General features: G+C 41.2%; 1 protein-coding gene across 1 annotated transcript; it reads right to left on the bottom strand.

Moving 5' to 3' along the window:
- Positions 1 to 84: 84 nt before the first annotated feature.
- jak3 (Janus kinase 3 (a protein tyrosine kinase, leukocyte)) lies at positions 85 to 12,332 on the bottom strand. Its single transcript, XM_084548610.1, has 24 exons — positions 12,145 to 12,332; positions 10,055 to 10,261; positions 9,772 to 9,889; positions 9,459 to 9,576; positions 9,065 to 9,210; positions 8,637 to 8,940; positions 7,385 to 7,507; positions 7,115 to 7,272; positions 6,917 to 7,028; positions 5,761 to 5,941; positions 5,252 to 5,376; positions 4,955 to 5,086; positions 4,774 to 4,861; positions 4,355 to 4,479; positions 3,982 to 4,120; positions 3,705 to 3,856; positions 3,087 to 3,237; positions 2,814 to 2,941; positions 2,540 to 2,729; positions 2,181 to 2,305; positions 1,547 to 1,719; positions 1,127 to 1,244; positions 931 to 1,044; positions 85 to 774 (listed from the first exon to the last, which is right to left on the bottom strand). Exons 2-24 carry the CDS (start codon positions 10,251 to 10,253, stop codon positions 655 to 657), a joined length of 3,339 nt encoding a protein of 1,112 aa, XP_084404736.1. The 5' UTR covers positions 10,254 to 10,261; positions 12,145 to 12,332; the 3' UTR covers positions 85 to 654.
- Positions 12,333 to 24,620: the final 12,288 nt, after the last annotated feature.

The raw sequence follows: 24,620 nt of genomic DNA, 5'->3' as shown, positions 1-24,620 counted from the left end.
TTCCAGCTGTCTGTCTTAGACACGTCAGTACTGCAGGCATTGAACTGGATCTATAACTGTATGTCAGTAATAACAATAGTTACAAGCAGTCAAAACATTGCTTTATTTAAAACCTGCTACAAAATCTTTACTACAATCTTTACCACAATACATGGCTACAGTATACATCAATAGAAGAAGAAAATAATAAATGAAAATAAAAATGTTTCCCACACACTTTAACACAAAGCTTAAAATCCATTTTCAGTTTCTGTATTTTTGCAATTATTCAGACAGCTGTAGAGAGGTGATACCTGCTGTTTAATATATTTACAATGCAATGCCCCTTACATTCTTCTGTCATTTTTCTAGCGTATGAAAAGTTGTTGTTGAATGACGTAAATATGTTAACCTCGTGCTAAATTTGTCTGTTTGTCATGACAATGATTTGCATATATTCGACTGTATTTCTACCATTTTTTATTGTTGTGGGTCCACCATACTCTCTAATGGTTTCTAAATGTACTCATAGAACAGAAGTTACATCCTGGTAACTTCTATTTCCAATTCGCCTTTTGTTGTAGTCATATATGGGCTTACACAATATCTACTAGGGTTGAAGCAGATCATTGCAGACAGTTGCTGTCAGACATTTAACATGCAACTGACACCTTGTCAGCCTTTGAGGTTTTCTCTTTCTTCCTGGGTGATGCTTTCAATTTGGTCTCCCACGTTGGAGAAACACGGCCGCTCGTCAAAGTTGTATGCCCAGCACTGTTTCATCAGACTGTACACCTGGTGTTACAGTGAGAAGACTATGAGTTTGAGAGCAGGTGGTGGAAAAACAACATACATAGAAAATCACTGAAAAAAAAGACATGGTTTTTGTGGCTTTGAGATTGACCAGCTTTGTTGAAGTAGAACAGTGCCAAATAATAATAGTAAACATACCTTGGGTGGGCAGTTCGGAGGAACCGGCAACCTCCAGTTATTCTTCAGAATATTTACTAGATGCATTGATATGGATGTACCTTGCATGTTTTGTCCAATCTCTTGCATGCATAACTAAAACAAAAACAATCATTCATATTAATTCAACATTAAACTGAAATATTGTCCATTCGTCAACAATACTAAACGTCCTTACCCTTTTTGGATTGCGGTTCATATCACAGTAGGAGAAGAGTTCATGGAGAACGACCCCAAAACTCCACACATCGGATTTGTGGGAGAATTTCGACTCATTGATGGACTCTGGAGCGTACCTGAATTAAGTTAGGAAAGCATGGCCGTCAGATCTCCAAGAGCTGAGCACAAAATCAACACAGTCCATGGCTTTCAATTTCAGTATCATGTCAGGTTTTGTTATTTTTTTACTACAGTATCAAAAAGTTCTTCCAAATTGTTATTTTCAGATTAAGTTAAAAGGACCAGTTTGCATTTTGGGAAATATGCTTTTTGCAATCTATTTTCACAAATCCCAGAGACAGGAGCAAACAGCTAGCTAAATACTCTGCTATCAATATCTTTGATCTGGATTTCAGTTTTGAAACTGGAGGAAATCTACCAGAAGATGGGGCTCTCTCCAGGCTGCTTGACACGGTAGTACTCCTTGTCAAAGGGAATAACCTTGGTCAGCCCAAAATCTGCAATTTTCACCAGCGTCTCACTGGCCACTAGGATATTTCTGGCTGCAAGGTCTCTGTGCACAAAACGCAGGGTCTGCAGGTACTCCATTCCCTGGGAAAAGTAAAAAAAAAAAAGATGTTTTCTTTTGCTGTGCAATTGGCGTCACTACCACTGAAGTAGTGAAAATACAAGTATAAGTGTAGGACATTAAACAAGAATGGCACTGCTAAAGCAACTTTCTGTTCCTGCACAATTCGATCACAATGATCTTGCTGGATTCCTCATACAGTGAACAATTGTAAATGTTTTGGATCACATTTCCACAGGATTTCCCTGAAATGACTTTTAGATTTTACGTTAAGAATCCCTTATGCATATGTGAATTTGAAGCTACATTTCTATTTGATATTATTAGTATTTATTCAAATTCATACTGAGGGATGACAGTCAAATGTACAGTATATAAAGTTGATAATCACTGTAGAAGATTTAGTCAGTAATCCTATTCAAATAATATTTTTTAGGAGTGTGACGACAAACATTCTCTTTGAGCTCAGTTACCAGACTCTTACTTTACAGATTTGAGAAGCAAATAGTAGCATCCGCCTGGTGTTGATTTTGTGCCGGTTACTCTCCATGTAGCCAATAAGGCTGCCAAAGGGCAGGTACTCCATAACCAAGCTCATACTGAGGCGACCTGAGAGGAAACAAACCATCATTCAGGAGACTGAGACAACAGAGACAAATAAGTTCAGGCAAGGTTTCAGTTGTTTTCACCAGTAACATTAGATTACAAAAAGCATAAACACAAATAACACAACATGCTCTTTAAAATAAAAAAGAAAAGGCCTTCTAATAAATTTTAACCCTCATGCGATGAAAGCTGACTAAATTATTAAGGCACATTATTATTAATATTTTGTTATTTTACCCATGCTGTAGCAGACTCCTCTGTATTTGACAATGTAGTCACAGTATAAAACGCTGAGGGTGTTGACCTCCTTCTGGAAGTCCTCCATGGTGGACTGCTTGTTGGGCTGCAGCTTCTTCACAGCCACCAGCTCGCCCGTGTTATCGCCCAGCGGGTCGTAGCGGCAAAGTTCAACACTGCCAAAGTTTCCCTGAGAAATAGATTTGAGTCACACAGCTGACAGTCTACTATAAAAATTCCATTTTATTTTTACTGTTTGTTGACCCATACATACTTTTCCCAGTGGGGAGATGTAGCGCAAGTGTCTCTCCTCAAACAATGTCTGCTCGTTGTGGGTGGGGCAGAGGGCTCTGCACACAGAGCTCTGTGTGACAGGCTCAGTAGCGTGAAGTATCACATAGTCTGCAATGACACGATCATGAGTGACAGCTTTTTGGTTTTCAGATGTAGCTGAATTACCTGGATCCAGAAACTTGCATTGTAAAAAGAGATGTAAAAAAACTACTGGCTATAATGACTACCAGCCCGATATAATACACATCATTACCTGAAGTGATGAGGCTGTTGAGCTGACGGATAATACTGCGACAAGAAGGTCGGAAGTCGGGCTGGTAGTCCATACACTGACTGATCAGATCCGCCAACTCTGTCCACTGGGAAGGAGGGAGCTGCTGGAAACGCTCATAAAACTGACGCTTCTGCAAACAAACACATAATGAATAACACCGTTACTGACTGTAGGGGTTTTATTCTTAACCATCTTAAAATCTAGCATTACCGTGTGAAAAACCTTCTCCGTCTTACAAGTTAGTGCATCATCAGGGTGATTTTCAAGCTGTTATTTTGACGGTCTGTAGTTTAAGCGCTGTATTCATACATGTATGATGTATGTAAACATACATAAATGAATCGTTTAAGAATTAATGCAGTATTTTTCTTATTTTCTGAGCTGTTTAAATATGTTCTTACACTGAACGTCATTCATTTATACATCTATCGAATCACATCTTGAAACGTAGAAACAGTGACCTCTAGTCTTTTCCACAGGTGCAGTTTAACTAGACGCTTTTGTGCCACAGTAATGAAATGAGGATCATGTGATTTTGAGTCTCAGTTAATCATTTAACTGCAGTTGTTTGACTTGTCAAGACAGAAGTGGGCTGACCTGATCCAAGTCCCAGCCTCGCAATGGGGAATTGCCATTGTTGAAGATTTCCCACACAGTGGCACCAAAGCTCCACTTATCACACTCAAGGCTCAGGTTGTCTGGGGCCTGCAGCACCTCCGGGGCCACCCAGGGGATCCTGTCCAGGATAACTGAAGAAAGAGCAATTGCATTTACCACACTAGATAATCTGTTTCGTTGGTTTAACTTTTAATCTATCTATGGTCACCAGATCATCAAGCTAGATTAGGAAGATTAGAAACCATTTTAGATTTACCGTCTTTTCCTAACATGGCCACACTGATGCCTGGATCACTCAGCTTGATGAAAGGAGAGCTACCCTGGGATGGGTCACCTTCTCGTGCCAGCAGCAGATTTTTGGCACAGATATTTCCATGAACAATGTTTTTCTCTTCCTGCACGACAGTTACACATTAACAAAGATGCAATGCAGTGACCGATTGTTCAGAGCCAAACTAGTGCCCTTTTAGTATCCTGTAAAGAGTTTATACAGTTGAACTTTATCACTCTGTCACTTTATATTTACACAATGATGCATTTTCAAATTAAAATTTGTATTTTTTTTTTGTAAATCAGGCCGATCCTGCAGCAGAGTGTGTTTTTCTCCTTTCTAAGAAAGTCATCCTCACCAGAAAGTTGAGGGCAGATGCGAGCTGTTTGGATACGTCAAGTTTCCAGCTCACTGACATAGATTTCCCTCTTTTCAAGTAAATGTCGAGAGCCCCATACTTGACGAACTCCTGCACCATGATGTCTGTAAGGCACAGCGAGGATTGTTTTTACAGCTTTACGGCTTCAAAACAAACTGTCTGAAATGCTCACCCGCAGAACGAGGACATGAGCTGGGGGTCACATGAGGATTTCATGCCACTCGTTTTGCTCAATACGAAGGAGAGACTTTAACTTTTTTCATAAGTTGAATCACTGATGCATTCATTCATCTGTTAAATTTACTAGTTCATCTTAACAATCTTTGCAAATGTACCAAATTCTACAGGAATGAAACACACATGGGCATTTTCTTATAGAAAACTTGGTTTTAGCTTACTTTTCACTCCATGAATGCTGACGCCGTATACATGGAGGAGATGCTTGTGTGAAATCTGGCTCATCAAGCTGGCAGCTTCAAACAGGGACTGAGAGGAAACAAGCAAAGAAGCAGCTTTTATTTGATAAATCTATGACGACCTCCAGATATTAAAGAAATGCTTTCTTTTGTAAAAACCCACCTCCCAGCAGTTCTTGTGAACTGAATCAAGCTCTTTCAGTAGAACCTCTGTTGTGTGTTTCTCCCCATCACGAATGTCAGTTTTGTGGCCTTTAAAAATTCGAGTGAAAGAGCCCTGTCCAAGGCTTTCCTCCTTACAGGGAGAGTAGTAACAATATTTGACAACATTATTGACAGTTTAAATCATAGCAAAAGTGGTTGAAATACCAGTAGAGAAAGAATTAGAAAAGGAGGTGGTAAAACATTAATAGTACCACTGACACACCTGTTATGGCTGGTGTCATGTCAACACACTTACCCATTTCAGATGTTCATATTTGATCATGTGGAACTGGATGTGACTGAATTTGTTCCTTTCCAGTGTTGGGGAACCCTGAGCTTCTACAGAGCTGCTGTTGCGGATGATGATCAGATTTGTGAGCTCTTCAGGAACAACAGAAAACATGTTAGTTTTCATCCAGTTACAATGTCATGTCATGTAGTTTAAGCTACATAACATGACAAAGGAAATGCACGGACACCTCTGAAACTTTGTTGTTTGGAAATGGCATTTATATCCAAAACATAACAGCTTATATTTAACAAGTATAAAATGCTACAACCAAAATTTACTTAACTCTTAAGTGGGTTACAAGTTTTAGTTCTGCACCGAAGACTTTAATTATGCAACAATCATTATGGAACGGATGCAGCCGATACAAATATGTAACCAGAATAGTATTAATTAAAGGATTAGCTTATGTTAGCTTATCTCTTATAGATTAAGTATGTAGTGATATCACTGAATTCATTCATTAAGAAAAATACCTTTTGGGCGAGGAGGACAGCAGCGAGCTAATTTGACTGGGACTTCAGCCAGCAGCAGCTTATTGTGTTGATAGTAGCTGGTGAGCTCTCTCAAGCTGGAAAATGATTTCTGGACACCAGGAAGACTGTAGTGCTCATTCTTAATAATGAGACAGTCTTTATAATCAAGTCCAAGCTGCGTCTGCATAAATAAGAGGTTAACTTTCAGTGACATTTACTGTAAGTGGTGACATTTTTATAAAGAACAGCCAAGAGCTTGAGTAGAAGGCAGCTGGAAGACCTTTCACCTCTCATCCACAGAGATTTTTCTCTTTGTCACACTTTATAATACACTGATCAGGCATAACATTATGACCACCTTCCTAATATTGTGTAGGTCTCCCTTGTGCCTCCAAAACCATTGTGACTCATCAGAGAATGGACATCGGCCTTCTGCGGGTGATCTGTGGTCTCTGGTAACAGAATGTTGTTAGTGGGGGCCTTTGGGTCCTATGGGTTGAGGGGAGGGGCCTCTGTGGATCAACCCACAGATACTTGATCACTTTAGTATCTAGTGAATTTCGAGGTCAACACCTTGTGCTGTTCTTCATGTTTTTTTAGTTGTTCTTAAACCGTTTTTGTGTGTGTGCCTGTGTCAGGCTGCATCCTGCTGGGGATGGTTGCTGCCATCAAGGAGTGTCATTGCTATGGGGTGGGGGTGCCTGGTTTGGTCTAGGTGGGTAGTACATGTCTAAGTAGCAACCACACGAATGCCAGGTCCAAAGGTTTCCCAACAGAACATTGCACAAGATGGTCAATGTTATTCACTTCTCCTGTCAGTGGTTTTAATGTTGTGGCTGATAGGTGTAAGTATAATGTAATGCAGAATATACACACTTTAATCGAGATGTTAGGGACATAAATTAATTTTGCAAACATGTGAGTGAGCAAATGTTTCTCTGTTACTGTTTTTATGCCTCTACCAGTGTTAAGAAGAACAAGAAATCATCTGCATAGAGATAAACTTAGACACAGAGGCCTGAAATTTCCAGATCAGACTTTTGATTGTGCTTGCAATCTCTTTAATCCTCCCTGCTAATCTGTCTGCACACGGAATAGAAAAGGTGATTGGGAAATTCCATCCAGTCAATGAAGTACATACAAATATGGACTTTACCCGAACACAAACAGTGAGGAAGAAGTTATCATAGTCCTTGGGACTCTGCCGGAGAACGAAGGTACCGCCTTTACATCCTGACTTTTTCAACTTGTTGACTGCAAACTCAGATCTGATCAGACAAGACATAAAAGACGTATCTAAAAAAGGTGCATGTTCATGGTGGTATAGGATTCAGCGTTTATCAAAGTTACTCACGTGATTGGGCCATGACAGTGGTTTTTGATTCCCTCCAGAATACTTGGTGGGGCGATGTCTTGGCAGAAGAAGTGGCTAGAGTCTGTGGTGAGTCTAAAGTAGCCATCAACAAGTGACACAAACGAGAGTGCTTCTTTGAGACTTTGGAACTTGGCTTCCTGCAATGCAAATTTACCATAAATTAATGAAATGGAAAAGTTAAGATAGAAACAAATGTTTACAGTTTATAGAAAAAACTTGTAATGTTTTAAATGTGAAAGAGTCCTTTACCAGTAATCTGTCATCCTTGCGTGTTATTGTCACCATCCTCCTATCCTGGGGAACCTGTTCATGGCACACCCTCTTGATACTAATGTCAGTGATTTCTTGGAAATCACAGAAGGTCTGCCACTCCTAAAAAAAGAAAAATGTTAACAGATTTAAGGTGGATTATTCTATAATATCTTTATCCATATGTAGCATAAGGGATGCCTCACTCTCTGCCTATTCCAGTCTGTTGCTGTGTGTTTATTGGTCTGTCGTCAGTCAATTAGCTGCGGAGTCACTATAAAAACAGGAAGTTGTTTGCTGGGCTTTTCCCTGACTCTGAGTTCATGCGCCCTGGTTCCAGGTTACGTGACCTCTGTGAGTGTTGGAGGTTTTCTATGAGTCCAGTCCTGTGGAATTTTATTGTTTACAGACCACTAATGGTGATTCTCTGGCATTAGCACGTTACTTTCCTCGGGATTCCCTGCTCATGAGTCTAAATAGTCCCTATGTTTGTTTATTTTATGTAATGTGTTTTGTAATTTTTGTATTTTTGGTAGCTGGGCCTCTGTGGTGGTGGCATGTACTTCGCTGTGCACCCTGGTTTGCTTGTTCAAGAGCGTGTTTAGCTTCGTGTGACTTTGGGGTGACCCTAACCTGAGATACCACCTCTTGCTAGCCCTCCTCTCCACCGGGAAGCCTCAACTCTGAACCAACTTTTAACAGATGTGTGTGACAGTAGGCTCTTAATGTTTTTTTTGTATCAAAAACTGTTTTTACGAATGGAAACTTGTCTCCTGCCTGTTTGCATAACGAACCTGAGTGCCTTATAAGGATTTGTGTACAACTGGTAATCCCTAGGTGAAATTCCCAGGGTGTCGGTTTGTTCTATTTCAACTGGGGCAGAAACCCTTAGCTCCACCATCAGTAGCCCCTCACCACACATAGGTAACTACATGGTGGCATCATGAGGCTTGGTTAGTTTTCTTTTGCATGTCAACACTGATTTGTGTTAAAACACATTTATCTTTGCATGTTTCTACTTGGGACCACCTACACACCCAAATTTTGCAAACTTGGTTTCAGTTTGATAACTCCGGAACTGCAGTTTTAGTACTGAAAGGCAGAAATGGAGACTTTCAGTAAGGGATGACACTTCCTGATTCAGTCTTATCATTCACCATGTGACCCAATTTGCCACGTTTCTATCAAGTCACCCTTTTGAAGAGAGAGCCTCAATTACATGACATAAAATCATATGTCCCAATGCTCTTACCAGGACATCATCAGAATGACTATTCCCACTGATCTGAATTCCTGTTTCCCCAGTAACTCGCACAAGAGAGAAAGCTGACGTTGAGTGTGAGGCAGAGTGATTCCCCCGGAAGGTTTCACTTCCCAGCGAAGGCTCAATGTCAGCCAGTTCGATCAAGTACTTGAGTTTCAAGCTGCACTCGTCTACGGAGCAGTTGCCAAGCTTCTTCAAGAAACGCTTGAGGGTGTTCCGGATTCGAAAGCGGTCCAGGCGGCTTCGTTTCTGGATCTCGTGGCGATGTGACTTGGGAAGGCAGGATTTGTAGCTAAAGAGGAAGAGCATTTGTTTTCACTGTACAAGAAAGGAGGAAACATTCAAATCCTGTGTAGCGCTTCAGACACAGACTTAAGTAAAAAAAAATAATAATGAAACGCCATCCATGTAAATACCTGACATTCTTGCAGACCTCTCTTACACTCTGATTGCGCTCCTTAGCCATTCTCCACAAGTCCAGCACAGCAAGGCCAAGGCATTCCTCCTGGGCACTCAGTGGAGGAGAAACTCCTGCTTCACTAGCAATGAAGTCACTTCGCAACTTAGTGTAAAAGGAAACAGATCAGAGATTTGGTCTTTAACTTATGAATAATGAATAATACTGGCCATGAATTGTGTGAGAACTGTGCAATAATCAGTGTTTCACTTCTACTTCCAGACCTTCTCCGACCATGAGAGGGTACTATCAAGTATAAACCTGATTTGTTTCACTGATGATGTTTTCAAAATTTAGAATATATAATTACCAATTCTGTTGATGTTAAATAAATGGATAATTTTGTGCTTTACCTGAGCAAAAAGATAATCAATGACGCTGTAGTCGAGCACCGGACAGATTCTGTCTCTGGTCAAACTGTAGCGGAACGTTGTTCTCGTTCCTTGTCCAAACCAGTTTCCAAAGAAAAACCTTGGCACGAAATAAGAAATCAATTACAGACTGTAGCAGAGACACAAAGATTAACCTGAGTTTTGTTGATTTTCTTTCTGTATGGCTGTTTTTCCTGATATGAATCTGAGTTACGTTCGCTCACGTAAGATAATTTGACATGCATATCTTTCTGAAGTAAATGAATGAACTCATGATGTAGGAATTTTTACGTACCTGACTCTGAAGTGAACATGTAAGTTTTCATCTGTGTCAAACATGTGTGACGGAGGATACCAAAACGAGAGATCGGATGATGCCAAACCAAAAAGACTTAGGTATACTGGTAAGATTCCTGGAGAAGGGGAAAACAAATAAACATCATCTGGATATGGCTGGTCATTTATAGGTAACTACAAGAGGCATAAAATACACGATACTGTGCAGTTTTATGAACAAACTTTGGCATCAGCCATGAGAAGAGTTCAGTTATTTTCTGACTTTGTCATTAAAATCTTACCACATTTTTCCCCTGCTTGGATGCAGACATTTTCAGCGGATATATGTCCAGATGAAATTTGTATTGTTGTCTCTTCCTTTGCGCCAGGGAAGAAGTAGAGGTGTACTTGTAAATTGAGAGCAGTGCTTGAACTGGACCTCTGGCTGCCCCCACGGTCTCTGATCACCAGAGGGGTTGACTCTTCCTCACTGTGATCCATGGGTTCGTCTGAGAACAAAATCGACAACTAAACATCAAAAGACTACACTGGAAGTGAGTGACCTACTTTGACAAAATACTGGAAGGTTTAATCTACTAGGCTTAATGATTTTTTTTCTTTCTTTCTTTTTGGGAAATTTAGTCAAATATTCCATTCTGACTCATCTTATTTTGTGTTTCATAAAGGTGTTGGTGTCATATTAGATAAATATGCATTTCTGTAAAGCTCAGTTGATGGTTTTTCATTATTAAATCATCTGCCATTGTTTTGAGGGTTTACTGAACCTGAACCCGACAAAAATACTTGGGAGTTTTTGTTGCGCCATGCTCACAGACACACTGGGCACCACTGTAGATGGTGATTCATAAAGTGCAATGAGACGTCATGAGAAATTACAGAAAGCCCTGTTTACTCAGTCAAAGTCATCAACCAAAGGTCAGACTCATCAAGAGGGCTCGGCAACGTCTCTACTTCCTGAGGACGCCTCATCCATCCTGACAGCCCTCTACAGAAGCCCCATTGAGAGACTCACTACCGACATCAACACGCACAGCGCTCTCCCGTACAACCAAAAACCCCTTGCACAAGCCACTTCCAGCCGAGATGAACACTTGCACGACAAATACAGCACAACTATTTTTTTTTTTGTACAGTCTTTATAAATAATTTATGATCTCTGTGGTAATTTGAACTCTTTACCACTGTCATCATTACCCATCCTTGTCAAAATAATGCTCATTCTGTATATATGACAATAATGATGTTCACTAATGATGTGTCATTTTTATTTGTACATACAATTAGCCTGAACAGCTGTATCTGACAAAATTCCAGTATTCATAAATTAATTCAGTCATTCATTGTACAGGTAGCTGTGAATATCAATAACAATGTACAGTTTGGGAAGTTTTCGTGTATCACATTCTTGTTTCATAAATGTAGGATGAGTTATCCACATTTTGAGGAATCCGAACAGACTGGAGTGCTCTGTTGAATGTGAGCATCTCCTGCAGGTTACTGATTGCTGCTCATTACCTGCGTTGCCATTGGTTTCAGCCAAGTGACGTAAGGGCTATAAAAAAAAATCTAAATAAGAAACTGTGGCAGCAAAAGCATCTCACTTTTGGAGAAATTAAAAAACAGAAGCATTTTGTTTTTCTTAAATTAAACTGCTACATATGCTTTTTTTTAGATAGTGAGAAAGCAACGAAAGGTAGGCCAATGACACGTTGCTGATAGGACGGCAGCTTCCTAATTTAAGATCGTAAACGCCACAAGCTCCCGTTCAAACAGCATTCAGTCAACGCATTATAGAGAGATATGCATAACCATTCTCTGTGTTCTCTGTAAACATCACATCCTTGATATCATCTAAACACCAGAACAAGCCTTATACACTCCCAGCCGTGTAAAAAACACTGTTTAGAAATGACATTTCTAGACTTGTGGGGATTCCCGCTACACTAAAAGAGACTACTAGACGTGACCTGGCATAGACTGAATCAGGAACAGCATAAAATTCACAACACTATGTAACGATGGTTCACATTTTCATTCTTTCCTTTTCTCAGGTTACATCAATAATAACATAGATGTGGTGGCTGGCTCATAAAAAAAAAAAAAAAACATTAAAATAAACAAAAGTAAGTAATAATCATTATGTCACTATAGTTTATGACGATGTACTTTAATGAACAACATCCATCCATTGTCACAGCCAGGAGTGAAGCTGATAAGTAGCTAAAACAGAAAGCAAGCAGTCTGTCCATTAAGTAACGTCATGTCAACATAAAATCTAACTCTTGACATTTCTAAGCAGTTATTGCACATAAACCACTTCTCATTTCCAATTTTAACACTGAACATAAGCATCATGTGTTCCATGTGTTACCTTTACGCGTGTGTCGCCAATGTCCTCATTTCATTAATTTGTTCCTGTAAACCAAGACCTTCTTCTTTGACTTATGCGCTTGTGCTCTTTGCGTATGTGTGTTGACAGGAAGTTGAATAGGATTTCCTGATTTAGACAAGCACCTACAGCTTCTTCTTCGTGTCTGTCAAACTGTTTTCAACCCACAGCATTAAAAGTGGAACTTTTGGATGTAACACAGTACACATTTCAATACAATCTGTCTGTAAGGGTTTATGTTGCACTTGACAGTTTTTTTTTTTTGTTTTTTTTGATAAAATGACTGACATCTCTTTGAAAATAAGACGACACCTGTTACCATTTAACTTCCTCTTCTGAAATGTTTCTCTTTCTCCTTTAGTCCACAACGCAGTTTAAAAATCTAAAAGGACGTGGTCTTCAGAGGATGAACGAGTTGATCAAACATGCATACACCATTCAGCCACAACATTAAGACCACTGACCGGAGAAGTGAATAACACTGACCATCTTGTGACAATACAATGTTCTGCTGGGAAACTTTTGGACTTGGCATTCATGTGGTCTAGACCTGGCATTCTAGACCAGACCAGACACCCCCACCCCACAGCAATGACACTCCTTGATGGCAGCAGCCATCCCCAGCAGGATGCAGCCTGACACAGACACACACACAAAAATGGTTAAGGAACAACTCAAATTCACTAGATTACATACTGATACTGAAGTATCTGTGGGATGATCCACAGAGTTAGACATCCAGCATGACAACAGCTAGACAAATTAGACACAAAACAATATGATGAAATTAAATGCTTTAAAAACCCATAACATTTTGCTCTTATCAGACCTCAGTCAATAAACATCGGTAACACTGCCACATATGCTGAACGCTGCTGTGGTCAAAGAGTGCTTTCGTACAGGAAGACTTTTATAAGCATGCTCTAAAATGAGTTTTCATAACGTGAGACACGTTAAACGGAAGTCGTTCTGCAGTGAAAGCAAATGCAGTTCCGTGGAGAAATCAACTCATCTGACATTACAGGAAAAGAGAACCAGCTGACAGATGCGGCTTCTCTGTTCAACACTAGAGCAGTTTCCTGTCACTAGAAAACCACCTGGAGTGATCTGCAAGCATTTTACATTCAAATCCAGTCACACCTTTCTGTATTTTCTCCTTTTTCCTGAAGCTTTTCAAACCTCATCTGCAATTTAACCTACTCCTCTCTAACAGTAGCCTACACTTCAGGGTAGGCTCTCGTCACTTAAAACACTTTTTCTTGCAGACAACCTTTCTTGCAGAGATAGCAACAGTGATAATATTTTAAACAGACTAATTTAAATAATAATAATAATAATAATAATAATAATAATAAATGCTCTGAAGAGTTACTGTGTAGCTGGTTGGATCAACAGAGACTCCAGTAACATTAATTTCTGACAAGTCTTTCTCTTTGGACACGTATGGGACAGAAATAGTCAGAGAAGAGCGCACGAATGTGCTGTGCTGCTCATTTGCTTGTGTGTGCAACACATCATTTGATGCTGTTCACTTAACAGTATACTGTTCACTAATCTGCGTGCAAATACAAACCATTTTTACCTCCATAGATTTAATTATATTAACACCTGTACCCTGTATGAGTAATACAGATGCTGGCAAGGGCTGGGTAAGTTGCAAAAGAAGGAAATTAGCTTTTGCATCCCGGATTGTAGAAGATTCATATGAAGATTATTTCTAATTTCACCAGAAATTTATCTCTCTTGTTATGTTATAACTGGAAGGTCACACCGGCCTACTTTCATAATCTTTTTATTATATGATGCCTGAACTTGAAACAGATTTTTTTTGTTGTTTTGTTTTCTTTTTCTGAATGTACAACTATTAAACACTGCCAGTACGACAGACTAAATAGCTTCCACTGCAGCATGATAGCTCACTTCCATGTGAGAGAGAAGCCTTAAGGTAGTCATGTTTATACAGTCTACAGTCAGAGTGAGAGGAGCCCATGATTTTGTTTTGTCATTATTGGATTATTCACAAGGCCAGCTATTCATTCATTCATCTTCTGCTGGAGCCTATCCCAGCTGTCATCAGGCGAGAGGCGGGGTAAACCCTGGACAGGTTGCCAGTCTATCACAGGGCTAACACAGAGACAGACAACCATTCACACTCACACTCACATGCACACCTACGGCCAATTTAGAATCACCAATTAACCTAACCAGCATGTCTTTGGACGGTGGGAGGAAGCTGGAGTACCCGGAGAGAACCCACGCAGACACAGGGAGAACATGCAAACTCCACACAGAAAGGCCCAGTCGGCCCATGGATTCGAACCCGGGACCTTCTTATTACAAACACTTTTGAATCATATTACATTTCTGCACTTGTTTTCTTTTCTTTTCAAAATGTAACAATGAATTCAGCATTTACATTTTCAAACTGTCATGTAACATCATCAGTTTGTATCATAAGATTCCACATGTACGCTTTAGTTAGATATGTGTATCTATGACAGATGTATGTTTATCTTGCTGTTCTATTCTCTCTTCTGTCTGTACCCAGCTGGCCTTAGTCAGATACGTCCCTCCATATGAGCTGGGTTCTGCTCGAGGTTTCTTCCTGTTAAAAGGGCAACCGTCGCCGTCAGGCTTGCTCTGGGGGTTTCAGGCCGGGTTTTGTAAAGCGTCTTGAGACGATTAGTATTGTTATTGACACTACATAAATAAAATTGAATTGAATTGAATTGAATTGAACACAAATCTTTATTCCTACTCTCCTTTTCCTCCCACGTTGTGTAACTGACCTGTGTGCAGTCTTTAATCTCATAACTGTTCACATGGGTTTGTTTCAAGGTCCATGATAAAGGCTGGGTTTTACAGTCAAAAACACAAAGCACTAACTGTTCACTTACACAGCCTTGCTGATCAAGTATCTGTGGGATGCACTGGAACAACCTGATCCACAGAGGCCCCTCCCCTCAACCAACAGGACCCAAAGGCCCCCACTAAAAACATTCTGTTGCCAGACACCACAGGACACCCTCAGAAGGCCCATGTCCATTCTCTAATGAGTCACAACTGTTTTGGAGGCACAAGGGAGACCTACATAATATTAGGACGGTGGTCATAATGTTATGCCTGATCAGTGTTTATATACATGCACCGACCAGTTTTGAAAATAAATGCATTCTAATATAACAGCTAAATTAAGTTGGAACAGCATAAAAAGGTTGTAACTCAACCATATGATCTATTTGGAGGACGTAGTTTGTGATGCTGTCGAACTGGATTGAATTAAAAACAAAAGTGTCTCTGTATTTAGCCTTGAAAAAAAGTTGTATTTCTGGTGCGACTTCACCTGCTACCAAAGTGCATGGATGAGGAAAAGAAATCGCAAAAAGATCGAATGGAACAACTTTTATAGTCCAGTAAAGTTGTTCCATTACTACAGGTGCTGCTGGAGTCTTGATCTTTCTGTTATGTCCCATGTGGACACTGGTAAGGGAAACTATGTGAGAATGCTGTTTGTTGACTACAGCTCAGCATTCAATACCATAGTCCCCTCCAGACTGGCCTCTAATCTGCATGACCTGGGTCTGGACTCCTCCCTGTGCAGGTGGATCTACAGCTTCCTGACTGGCAGACCACAGGTGGCCCGAGTGGGTCACCACTCTTCAGCCCCCCTCACTCTCAACACGGGAACCCCCCCAGGGCTGTGTGCTCAGCCCTCTGCCGTACTCGCTGTACACACATGACTGCGAGGCCACGTCAGACTCCAACATTATCATCAAGTTTGCTGACGACACCGCTGTTCTGGGACTAATCTCACTATTTAGTAAGGAAAAGAATGGTAGCCTTACGGTACCAAAAGAGAAGCTTGAGGAGTACTTGGAGGAGGTGCATAAAGATACTGACAGGTTTAGAAAATTGGCACTACCCTCTGATATTCCACCTATTGGTGAAATAGTTAGCCAGTGTGATGATAGCCCACTAAGGTGGAAAGAGGTTCAAGAAGTGGTAAGACGTGCAAGAGCCTCTTCAGCCCCGGGACCTAATGGGGTCCCCTACCGGCTGTATAAGAGTGCACCAGATGTGCTGAGGTTCCTGTGGAAATTGATGAAAGTAGTATGGAAGAAACAGGTTATTCCCAAGGCATGGCGCAGGGCAGGGGGGATTTTTATTCCCAAAGAGAGGGACTCATTGGAAATAAGCCAGTTTAGACCAATTAGTCTGCTTAATGTTGAGGGGAAGATTTTCTTCAGTGTTGTGGCACAGAGGTTGTCCAGTTACTTGGTGAAAAACAGACTAGTTGATACGTCGGTGCAAAAGGCTGGGATCCCCGGCTTCTCTGGATGCTTAGAGCACACCAGTATGATTTGGCACCAAATTCAGTTAGCAAAGCAAGAGAAGAGAGACCTGCATGTTGTATTCTTAGACCTGGCTAATGCGTTTGGGTCAGTGCCACATAGTTTGTTATGGGAAGCATTTGACTTCTTTAGAGTTCCAGGTAGTATAAAAAACTTAGTCAAAGCATACTTTTTAGATATTCAACTCTGCTTTACCACAGCAGAGTACTCTACAGCATGGCAGCAGCTGGAGGTAGGCATTATGGCAGGGTGTACAATCTCTCCACTAGCCTTTACAATGGCAATGGAGGTCATTGTTAGGGCTTCCAAATGGGTGGAAGGTGGAGAAAGGGTGCAGGGAGGGCTTCGCCTCCCCCCAATTAGGGCATACATGGACGACATGACGACAGCAACGTCAACCGCTCCTTGTACCAGAAGATTGCTGGATAAGCTAAATAGCAACCTGCAGTGGGCTAGGATGAAAGTGAAGCCTATTAAATCTAGGAGTATTTCTATTGTTAAAGGAAAGGTAGTAGATAAGAAGTTTGTTATAAATGATGAGGTAGTTCCCACAGTGCTGGAGAAGCCAGTGAAGAGTTTGGGAAGATGGTATGATGCAAGTCTCAGTGATAAGGCGCAGTTTGAAGGGTTGAGGCAGGAAATGATTCAAGGCATTTCAAGCATAGACCGGTCAGGGCTACCAGGGAAGTTAAAATTGTGGTGCTGGCAATTTGGTTTACTGCCTCGGCTAATGTGGCCGCTGACGGTGTATGAGGTTGCCCTTTCAAAGGTAGAAAAGTTGGAAAGAATGATTAATTCATTTATCAGAAAGTGGCTTGGTGTCCCACGCTGCTTAAGTGACACAGCCTTGTATGGGAAAGGCATTCTGGAGCTCCCAGTTACCAGCCTAACAGAGGAGTTTAAGTGTGCTAAAGTTAGACTGGAAATGACTCTTACTCAGTCAAAGGATCCAGTGGTTAGGAGTGTAGCGCCTACTATTAAGACAGGGAGGAAGTGGAAGGCAAAAGAGGCAGTGCAGCAAGCACAGGCAGCTCTTAAACATAGGGATATCATAGGTCATGTACAGCAAGGGCGTGGAGGCCTAGGGCTGTGTGCAGGGAAACCTCTGTGGAGCAAGGCATCAGCAGGAGAGAGGAGAAAGATGGTAGTGGAAGAAGTACAGAAGCAAGAGGAAGCAGTTAGATGCTCGAAGGCAGTGTCGCAGGCTAAGCAGGGTCAGTGGGTGAACTGGGAGAGTGTGGAGAAAAGGAAGTTGAAGTGGAGAGAGCTTTGGAGCATGGAGGCTAGCAGGATTAGATTTATGTTAGGGGCTTCTTATGATGTGCTGCCAACTCCCCAGAACCTAAACCAGTGGGTAGGTGAGGATAATGCCTGTCCACTGTGCACTTGTGTCTGCACGCTTAGACATATTCTGACAGGTTGTAAGGTTAGTCTTTCCCAAGGACGTTATACCTGGCGTCACAATCAGGTACTGAAATGTTTAGCAGCTGCAATTGAGGAAAAACAGTTGAATATAAATTCCATGGCCGTTAATAGAGAGAATAGATGTATTGAGTTTGTACGGGAGGGAGAAAAGGCTACGGGACAGCTAAGAGTAGGAGGAGCCTGGCAGATGAGAGCGGATTTAAATGGACAACAAGTTATTCCAGCTGAGATAGTTAGCACTCGACTACGGCCAGATCTGCTGTTGTGGTCTGAGCCAGAGAAAGTAGTTTATTTCATAGAGCTGACTGTCCCGTGGGAAGATAGAGTTGAGGAGGCTAATGAGCGAAAAAGAGCTAAGTATGCAGAGTTAGCAGCAGATGCAGAGCAGAATGGATGGAAGGCTTATGTCCGCCCGGTAGAAGTGGGCTGCCGTGGATTTGTGGCAAAGTCGGTGATTGCTCTGCTGAGTGAGCTGGGCATACGGGGAAGGAGCCAGAGGACTGCGGTTAGCAACATGTCCCGGGCAGCAGAGAGAGCCAGCGACTGGTTATGGGTGCGCAGGAAGCATGCTAGCTGGGGAACTAGCTAAGGTAAGGATGGCCGCATGTAGGCCACGGTCGATTTGTTTGTTTCGCGATTTGTTTGTTTGTTACGTGTTTTCGGCCCGCAGTAACGGGGCGAATCATGGTAGATTTGTTTGTTTGTTAAGTGGTTCGGCCTGCATCAACGGGGCGAATCATGGTAGATTTGTTTGTTAAGTGGTTCGGCCTGCATCAACGGGGCAAATCATGGTAGATTTGTTTGTTTGTTACGTGGTTCAGCCTGCATCAACGGGGCGAATTATGGTAGATTTGTTTGTTTGTTACGTGGTTCAGTCCGCATTAACGGGGCGAATCATGGTAGATTTGTTTGTTTGGCTCGTGGTTATTAGTCACTATATTAGCTGTTGATAGACATCGAATGGTGAGGGTTGTGCAGTGGCGGTGTGGAGGGGGGGTGGCTCCAGGACGCTGGAAGTCACTGTTAAGCCTTCTCGAGGTGTCGTGGGCCTAACTTAACGAAACATCGGTGAAGGGAGGTGCCCACTTGAAAACCCCAATGACATGCTGCATACTGCTGTTGTCTTCTTGTTGCGTGGTAGCTATGGTTAGCTGCTGAGCGGGCCATACAAGCCAGCAGCGTTTAGTTAGTTTATGCTTTACAATGTCTGAACTATGCTGCTCAATGGGCTTACAAGCCAGCAGCTTTTACTTAGTTTATGTAGATTATAGGTTAATTGTCATATTATATGACCATAGGTTTGGTAGGGTCTCTTAGCTGAACAGGGCCTCTAAATGTGTTTTACCTGGGATTTTGGCACAAGGGATTATAACATCTTATCCTGTGTATTACTGAATCCCACGACGACGAGACAGCCTAAGGGAGGGAGGTGTCCCACCTGGAGGACTGGTGCTGGGAGAACCACTTCCTGCTGAACGTCAGCAAAACAAAGGAGCTGATAGTGGACTTCAGCAGGAAACAGTAGAGGGACTTCCATCCACTCATCATCTGTGGCTCTGAGGTGGAAAGAGTGGACACTTTCAGATACCTGGGAGTGACCATCTCACAGGACCTGTCATGGACTCATCACCTGAACACCTCCTCAGACTCCTCAGAGACTTTAAGCTCCCTCTCAAGGTGCTCAGGAACTTTTACACCTGCACCATCGAGAGCATCTCAAACAGCCCAGTCACCCCGGACACTCTCTCTTCTCTCTACTGCCATCAGGCCGGCATTTCCAATGCCTGAGGACAAAGACTGAGAGGCTGAAGAAGAGTTTCTATCCACATGCCATCCACCTGCTCAACTCTGAGCCTTAACTGGACTTAAATACCACTGCACCACTGCACTTTAGTCACATAACTGTTTTCAATACTGTAAATGTGTGTATATATACAAGCTATCCCTCTTTAAAGGAACAGTATGTAGGATTGTGGCCAAAACTGGCCAAAACTGGTACTGCAATCACTTTCAAAATACTGTAGAACGGTGTATCCCCTCAGCCTCCCCCCTGACTCGAGGTTGCCAGCTAAGCTGCAGGATCCAGCAGGAACGTAGGCTGCTACAAGGAGCTTCCAATGGCAAGTGACGAGTCCTACACAGTAAGTTATTTTTTTCTGTTAATAAAGTTTATGCTTCACGAGAGATGTTTTGCGAAGTAATTATGTATCGCAAAAATTTACTAATGGCGATTAGCCAAATATTTCGTAAAGATGTACTGTAATACCACATTTCAGTCGGAACATAGATTGTTTTCATACCCTGCTAGTGGTGCGATAGCGCTTTTTATGAACGCATTTAGCACGGGCGACCATGGAAAATCCACTGTCTATATGTACGGAAGCACGGGGCTTTTAGCCTATACCAACAAACATGGTAGAATATAGCATCCAAAAGTCGAGGGTCAATTCCATGCCATTCCGGACTTTGTCACGACGTAGTTCGGATTCATAACGAGGTCTTTTAGGTTAAGTAACGTTATACATGTTTTATCCGACACGTTCGTAGCTGCAGCTGTGGTAACTAGAGCAGAGCTGGCAACCCGGAAGACGAAACTCTACTGACTTCGTGATTAGTAGATAGCTGGAGGGTGGCGCCTCAGACCAAAACACAACATGACAACAACAACATCAGTTGAGGGCTGCAACTTTCACTTTTAAATGACAATATCCTGGCCGGACCACTGTTGTCAGTGATATAAGTATTTGAAATGAACATGATTTCTTCATGTCTAGTGACATATCAGGGCCATTTTATGATTAATTGAAATACATTTCTTACATACTGTTCCTTTAAGTTTACATTTCGAGCTTACAGTCTATATTTTATATTACAGTCAATATTTATTTTTTCTCAGTTTTACATTTACACTTATATTGTTTACCTTGTGTGTCATGTGCAATTATTACTGTACTTTTTTTTACTACTGACTGCAGGTACAAAAATACATTTCACTGTGTATTGTACTATATATAACTGTGCATGTGACAAATAAAAACCTATCTTATCTTATCTTATCTCTATCTTATCTTATTTAGCCTTGCCCATTGACTACAGTGGGGATGTCAAAATAATGGAAACACGTTTCAGTGCAGTAACACAAACCACAGCATCCAGCATGACAACACAGTTGAAGCAACAGCTATAAATAAATGCCGAATAGCTTACCCTTCATTAAGAAAAGATTTAGAGCAGGGCTGTTATATTATTGTAACATACACTACCTGGACAAAAACAAAGTCACCACCAAAAAAAGGTCACAGACTCTAATGTTTCATTGGACTGCCTTTAGCTTTGATTACAGCCCGCATTTGCTGTGTCATTGTTTCGATAAGCTTCTGCAATGTCACAAAATTTATTTCCATCCAGTGTTGCATTCATTTTTCACCAAGATCCTGTATTGATGATGGGAGAGTCTGACCACTGCACAAAGCCTTCTCCAGCACATCCCAAAGATTCTCAATGGGGTTAAGGTCTGGACTCTGTGGTGGTCAATCCATGTGTGAAAATGATGTCTCATGCTCCCTGAACCACTCTTTACCTATTTGAGCCCCATGAATTATGGGCATTGTCATCTTGGAATATGCCCGTGCCATCAGGGAAGAAAAAATCCATTGATGGAATGACCTGGTCATTCAGTATATTCAGGTGGTCAGCTGACCTCATTCTTTGGACACATAATGTTGCTGAACCTAGACCTGAGCAACTGCAGCAACCCCAGATCATAGCACTGCCCCCACAGGCTTGTACAGTTGGCACTAGGAATGATGGGTGCATCACTTCATCTGCCTCTCTTCTTACCCTGACGCACTGTTTCCCCACTGTCCTTCCAGTTTTTAATAATGCGTTGGACAGTTCTTAACCCAATTTCAGTAGTTTCTTCAATCTCCTTAGATGTTTCCTCTGCTTGATGCATGCCAATGATTTGACCCTTCTTAAACAGACTAACATCTTTTCCACGACCACGAGATGTGTCTTTCAACATGGTTGTTTAAGAAATAAGAAGCTACTCCGTATCAACGGCGTTTGGTAAACCCAAGCCAATGGAAAATAGCCAGTCTAAATAGTTTACTAATGTGCAGCAGCAGCAGCCAGATAATCTCACTACATTGGTTCAAGGGCACACATAAATGAAGATATGTGCTTAAGATAAGATAACTGAGCTGAGATAAGTTAACGGATAAAGTAATTTGAGATTATAGAAAACTTCATTGTTGAGAGAATCTCCATCAAATTCATTCACCTTAAGATCAGGACAGTATTACAATTGTAATTCATTATTTCTGTATGCAGTTTTATGCTATATAACATAACTTGTTTGTTTAAAATAGTATTTAAAAAGTCACTCTGATGTTTGATCTCCATTTTATGGAACTGCCGAGCTGAGTCGTAACATTCAAAAAAATGTACCAATGCACGCGATATTGAAACACTTTATAAGTACGTGGGATTGTTGTATGCCATGCTGTTTGTGCTGCTTTTATGTCTTTGTGTGAATCAAGTCTTGTACAGGACTTTTCACCCTGGGGGTGATTAAAGAATGACAGGTTACCTATCACATGAAATCTTTTTTGTCTTAACTACTTGTTAAAGTCAGCAGCCCATGTCTCAGGTCAGCGATTGGTGTGATCAACATCTTCATCCGCTCATACCCGAACTACCCACAGCATGGACAGTGAAAACATAAGCGTCACTGACTTTCTCATCCATTTTTCTTCCTTTCTTTCTTTCCTCTTGTCTAATTGAAAGAAATTTTTAGAAAGCGCCGTAATTATTCTGTGCTGAGGAAGATTCTTTGGTCATTTGTGAGCCCTCATCACAAAGCATAGATGTCAGAGCGGTACAACTGAAATAAAACGAGAAAATGCAGAAAGGAGGCTGCCTCTTCTACAAACTTCATGTGTGGGCTGACACTTAATCTGAAACCATCAGTTGATGAATCATCATCATGTCCCAAAATCTGAATTTTTGAGGTTGTGTTGCTCAGAAATGAAGACATTTGGAGGTTGACTTGGGCTCTGGGAAGGAAAAACAAAAACAATAACTCAATAATTGAGAAATAACTTTGCAGAATAAAGAAAAAGGACGATGAACCTTCAATTTAAACCTGGTGGAGTTATCATTTTACATTTTCCACCTTCCTTCTCTGGACATGACTTTCTCAAACGCACAAGCAAATGTAAACATGTGATAAAACACACACACACACACTCCCACTCAGGATTATGAACTGCAGAAAGTAGGTTACTTTCTCTCTCCGGCAGGCCCCCTCCCCTTCAATATTAACCATTTATCCATCAACTGCTTGACCTTTTCGCTTTGGTCACGCACTGTAAAAATCCAACTGCTGACCTCACCTGTCCCTCTCACCTTACACACCTGAGCGCTTACATGCAAGGAGTCGCTTGTGATGTGCTCGGGGGCGTGCACAGCCAAGAAGTTGTATGGACGAGAAGCAGCAGCTGAGGAGTGTAGATGACTGTCAGCACATTCCTTCCTCAGTGACTGAAGTGAGTGGAGCTGCAGTGGTGAGTCTTTGAGAATTTGTTTTATTCAACGTTCTAATTAAAAAATAATAGATTTGCACTCAACGGCAGGTGTGTAACCCCAATTTGATTCTAGACTTTATACAACATTTATATTGGTTATCCACAGGTTATATTTTTTTATGCTGCACCTATATTTGAACTGTTGTTGGAGCATAATTGGAACTTTTTCTGGAATATGCTTTTATATGAAGTTTAAGTTTTATATGATTATATTTTTATTTTATTTTATTTTCAATTGAAAGCAATCAATGGGGCAAACAATCAAACACATCTTCAGTCATGCATTTGGGCACTTGTGGAGAGTAAAAAGTTTACTCGCTAAATCACTTCTCACACAGAAGTGATTTAGCAATTCATGATCACACCGAACAAACAGACGTAAGCTGTTTGGCCGCCACTCAAGCATCTTTCTGATCCAGTGCGACTATCAGCAGGGCAGAGAAACACCAGCAGAAAGTTTAAGGAAAGCTCGTAGACACAGCAGATGAGCAAACACACAAGACTAAATAAGTAAAATCATGGTTCACGGGAATGATATTGATTATTTTCTACGTGATCGTGGGAACATAATGGTGAAAAGGTAGCACTGATAGCATTTGATTGTGAGCATTTGATTCTTTTGATACTTGGCTGAGGATAGGACACACTAGAAACCTTATCATAAATGTTTTTTACACCCATACATTAAGAACAGACGTGGAGTTTGTTCTGAATGTATGGGCAAGCGAAACAGCACAAGGATTAAAACAAATTGCAAAGATTTCCATGGTTAACAACACAGGAAAATTATTTTTTTTAAAATAATTTTTGCATTGAGCCCGAGTGGGTCCACTTTTTGTTTCCAAGCAACAGGATTTATTAATTACTGCAAACAGTGTTAAGTCTCAATATCAATCGCAGCACAAAACAAACAAGAATCAACGTTATTCTAAAGACAATAAAGATGAATGGTCAAATATAAACGTAAGTGTCTCTGTTATATTTGAATCAACTGTAGCTTCTCAGAGCAATGTTTTGTTTGTGGAACGTTACGTGGTCCTCCAATCCTCATCATGCACTTCCAGTGACTGACAGTTGGTGGTGCTATAGCACA

Source organism: Chelon labrosus (genome assembly GCF_963514085.1).
Source record: "Chelon labrosus genome assembly, chromosome: 7".
In the NCBI taxonomy this organism is placed as follows: domain Eukaryota; kingdom Metazoa; phylum Chordata; class Actinopteri; order Mugiliformes; family Mugilidae; genus Chelon; species Chelon labrosus.
The sequence above is the reverse complement of the archived record's forward strand: the minus strand, read 5'-3'. Positions and strand labels throughout refer to the sequence as shown.

Bases quoted from the DNA above. Each gene is read 5' to 3' on its own strand.
- jak3 (XM_084548610.1), bottom strand. From the start codon at position 10,253: ATGGATCACAGTGAGGAAGAGTCAACCCCTCTGGTGATCAGAGACCGT. The intron at 9,211-9,458 runs GTAAAGCACAAA...TTTTACACTAAG, and splicing joins TTGATTATCTTTTTGCTCAG to TTGCGAAGTGACTTCATTGC. The intron at 3,238-3,704 runs GTCAGCCCACTT...GTTTGTTTGCAG, and splicing joins GAGGCTGGGACTTGGATCAG to AAGCGTCAGTTTTATGAGCG.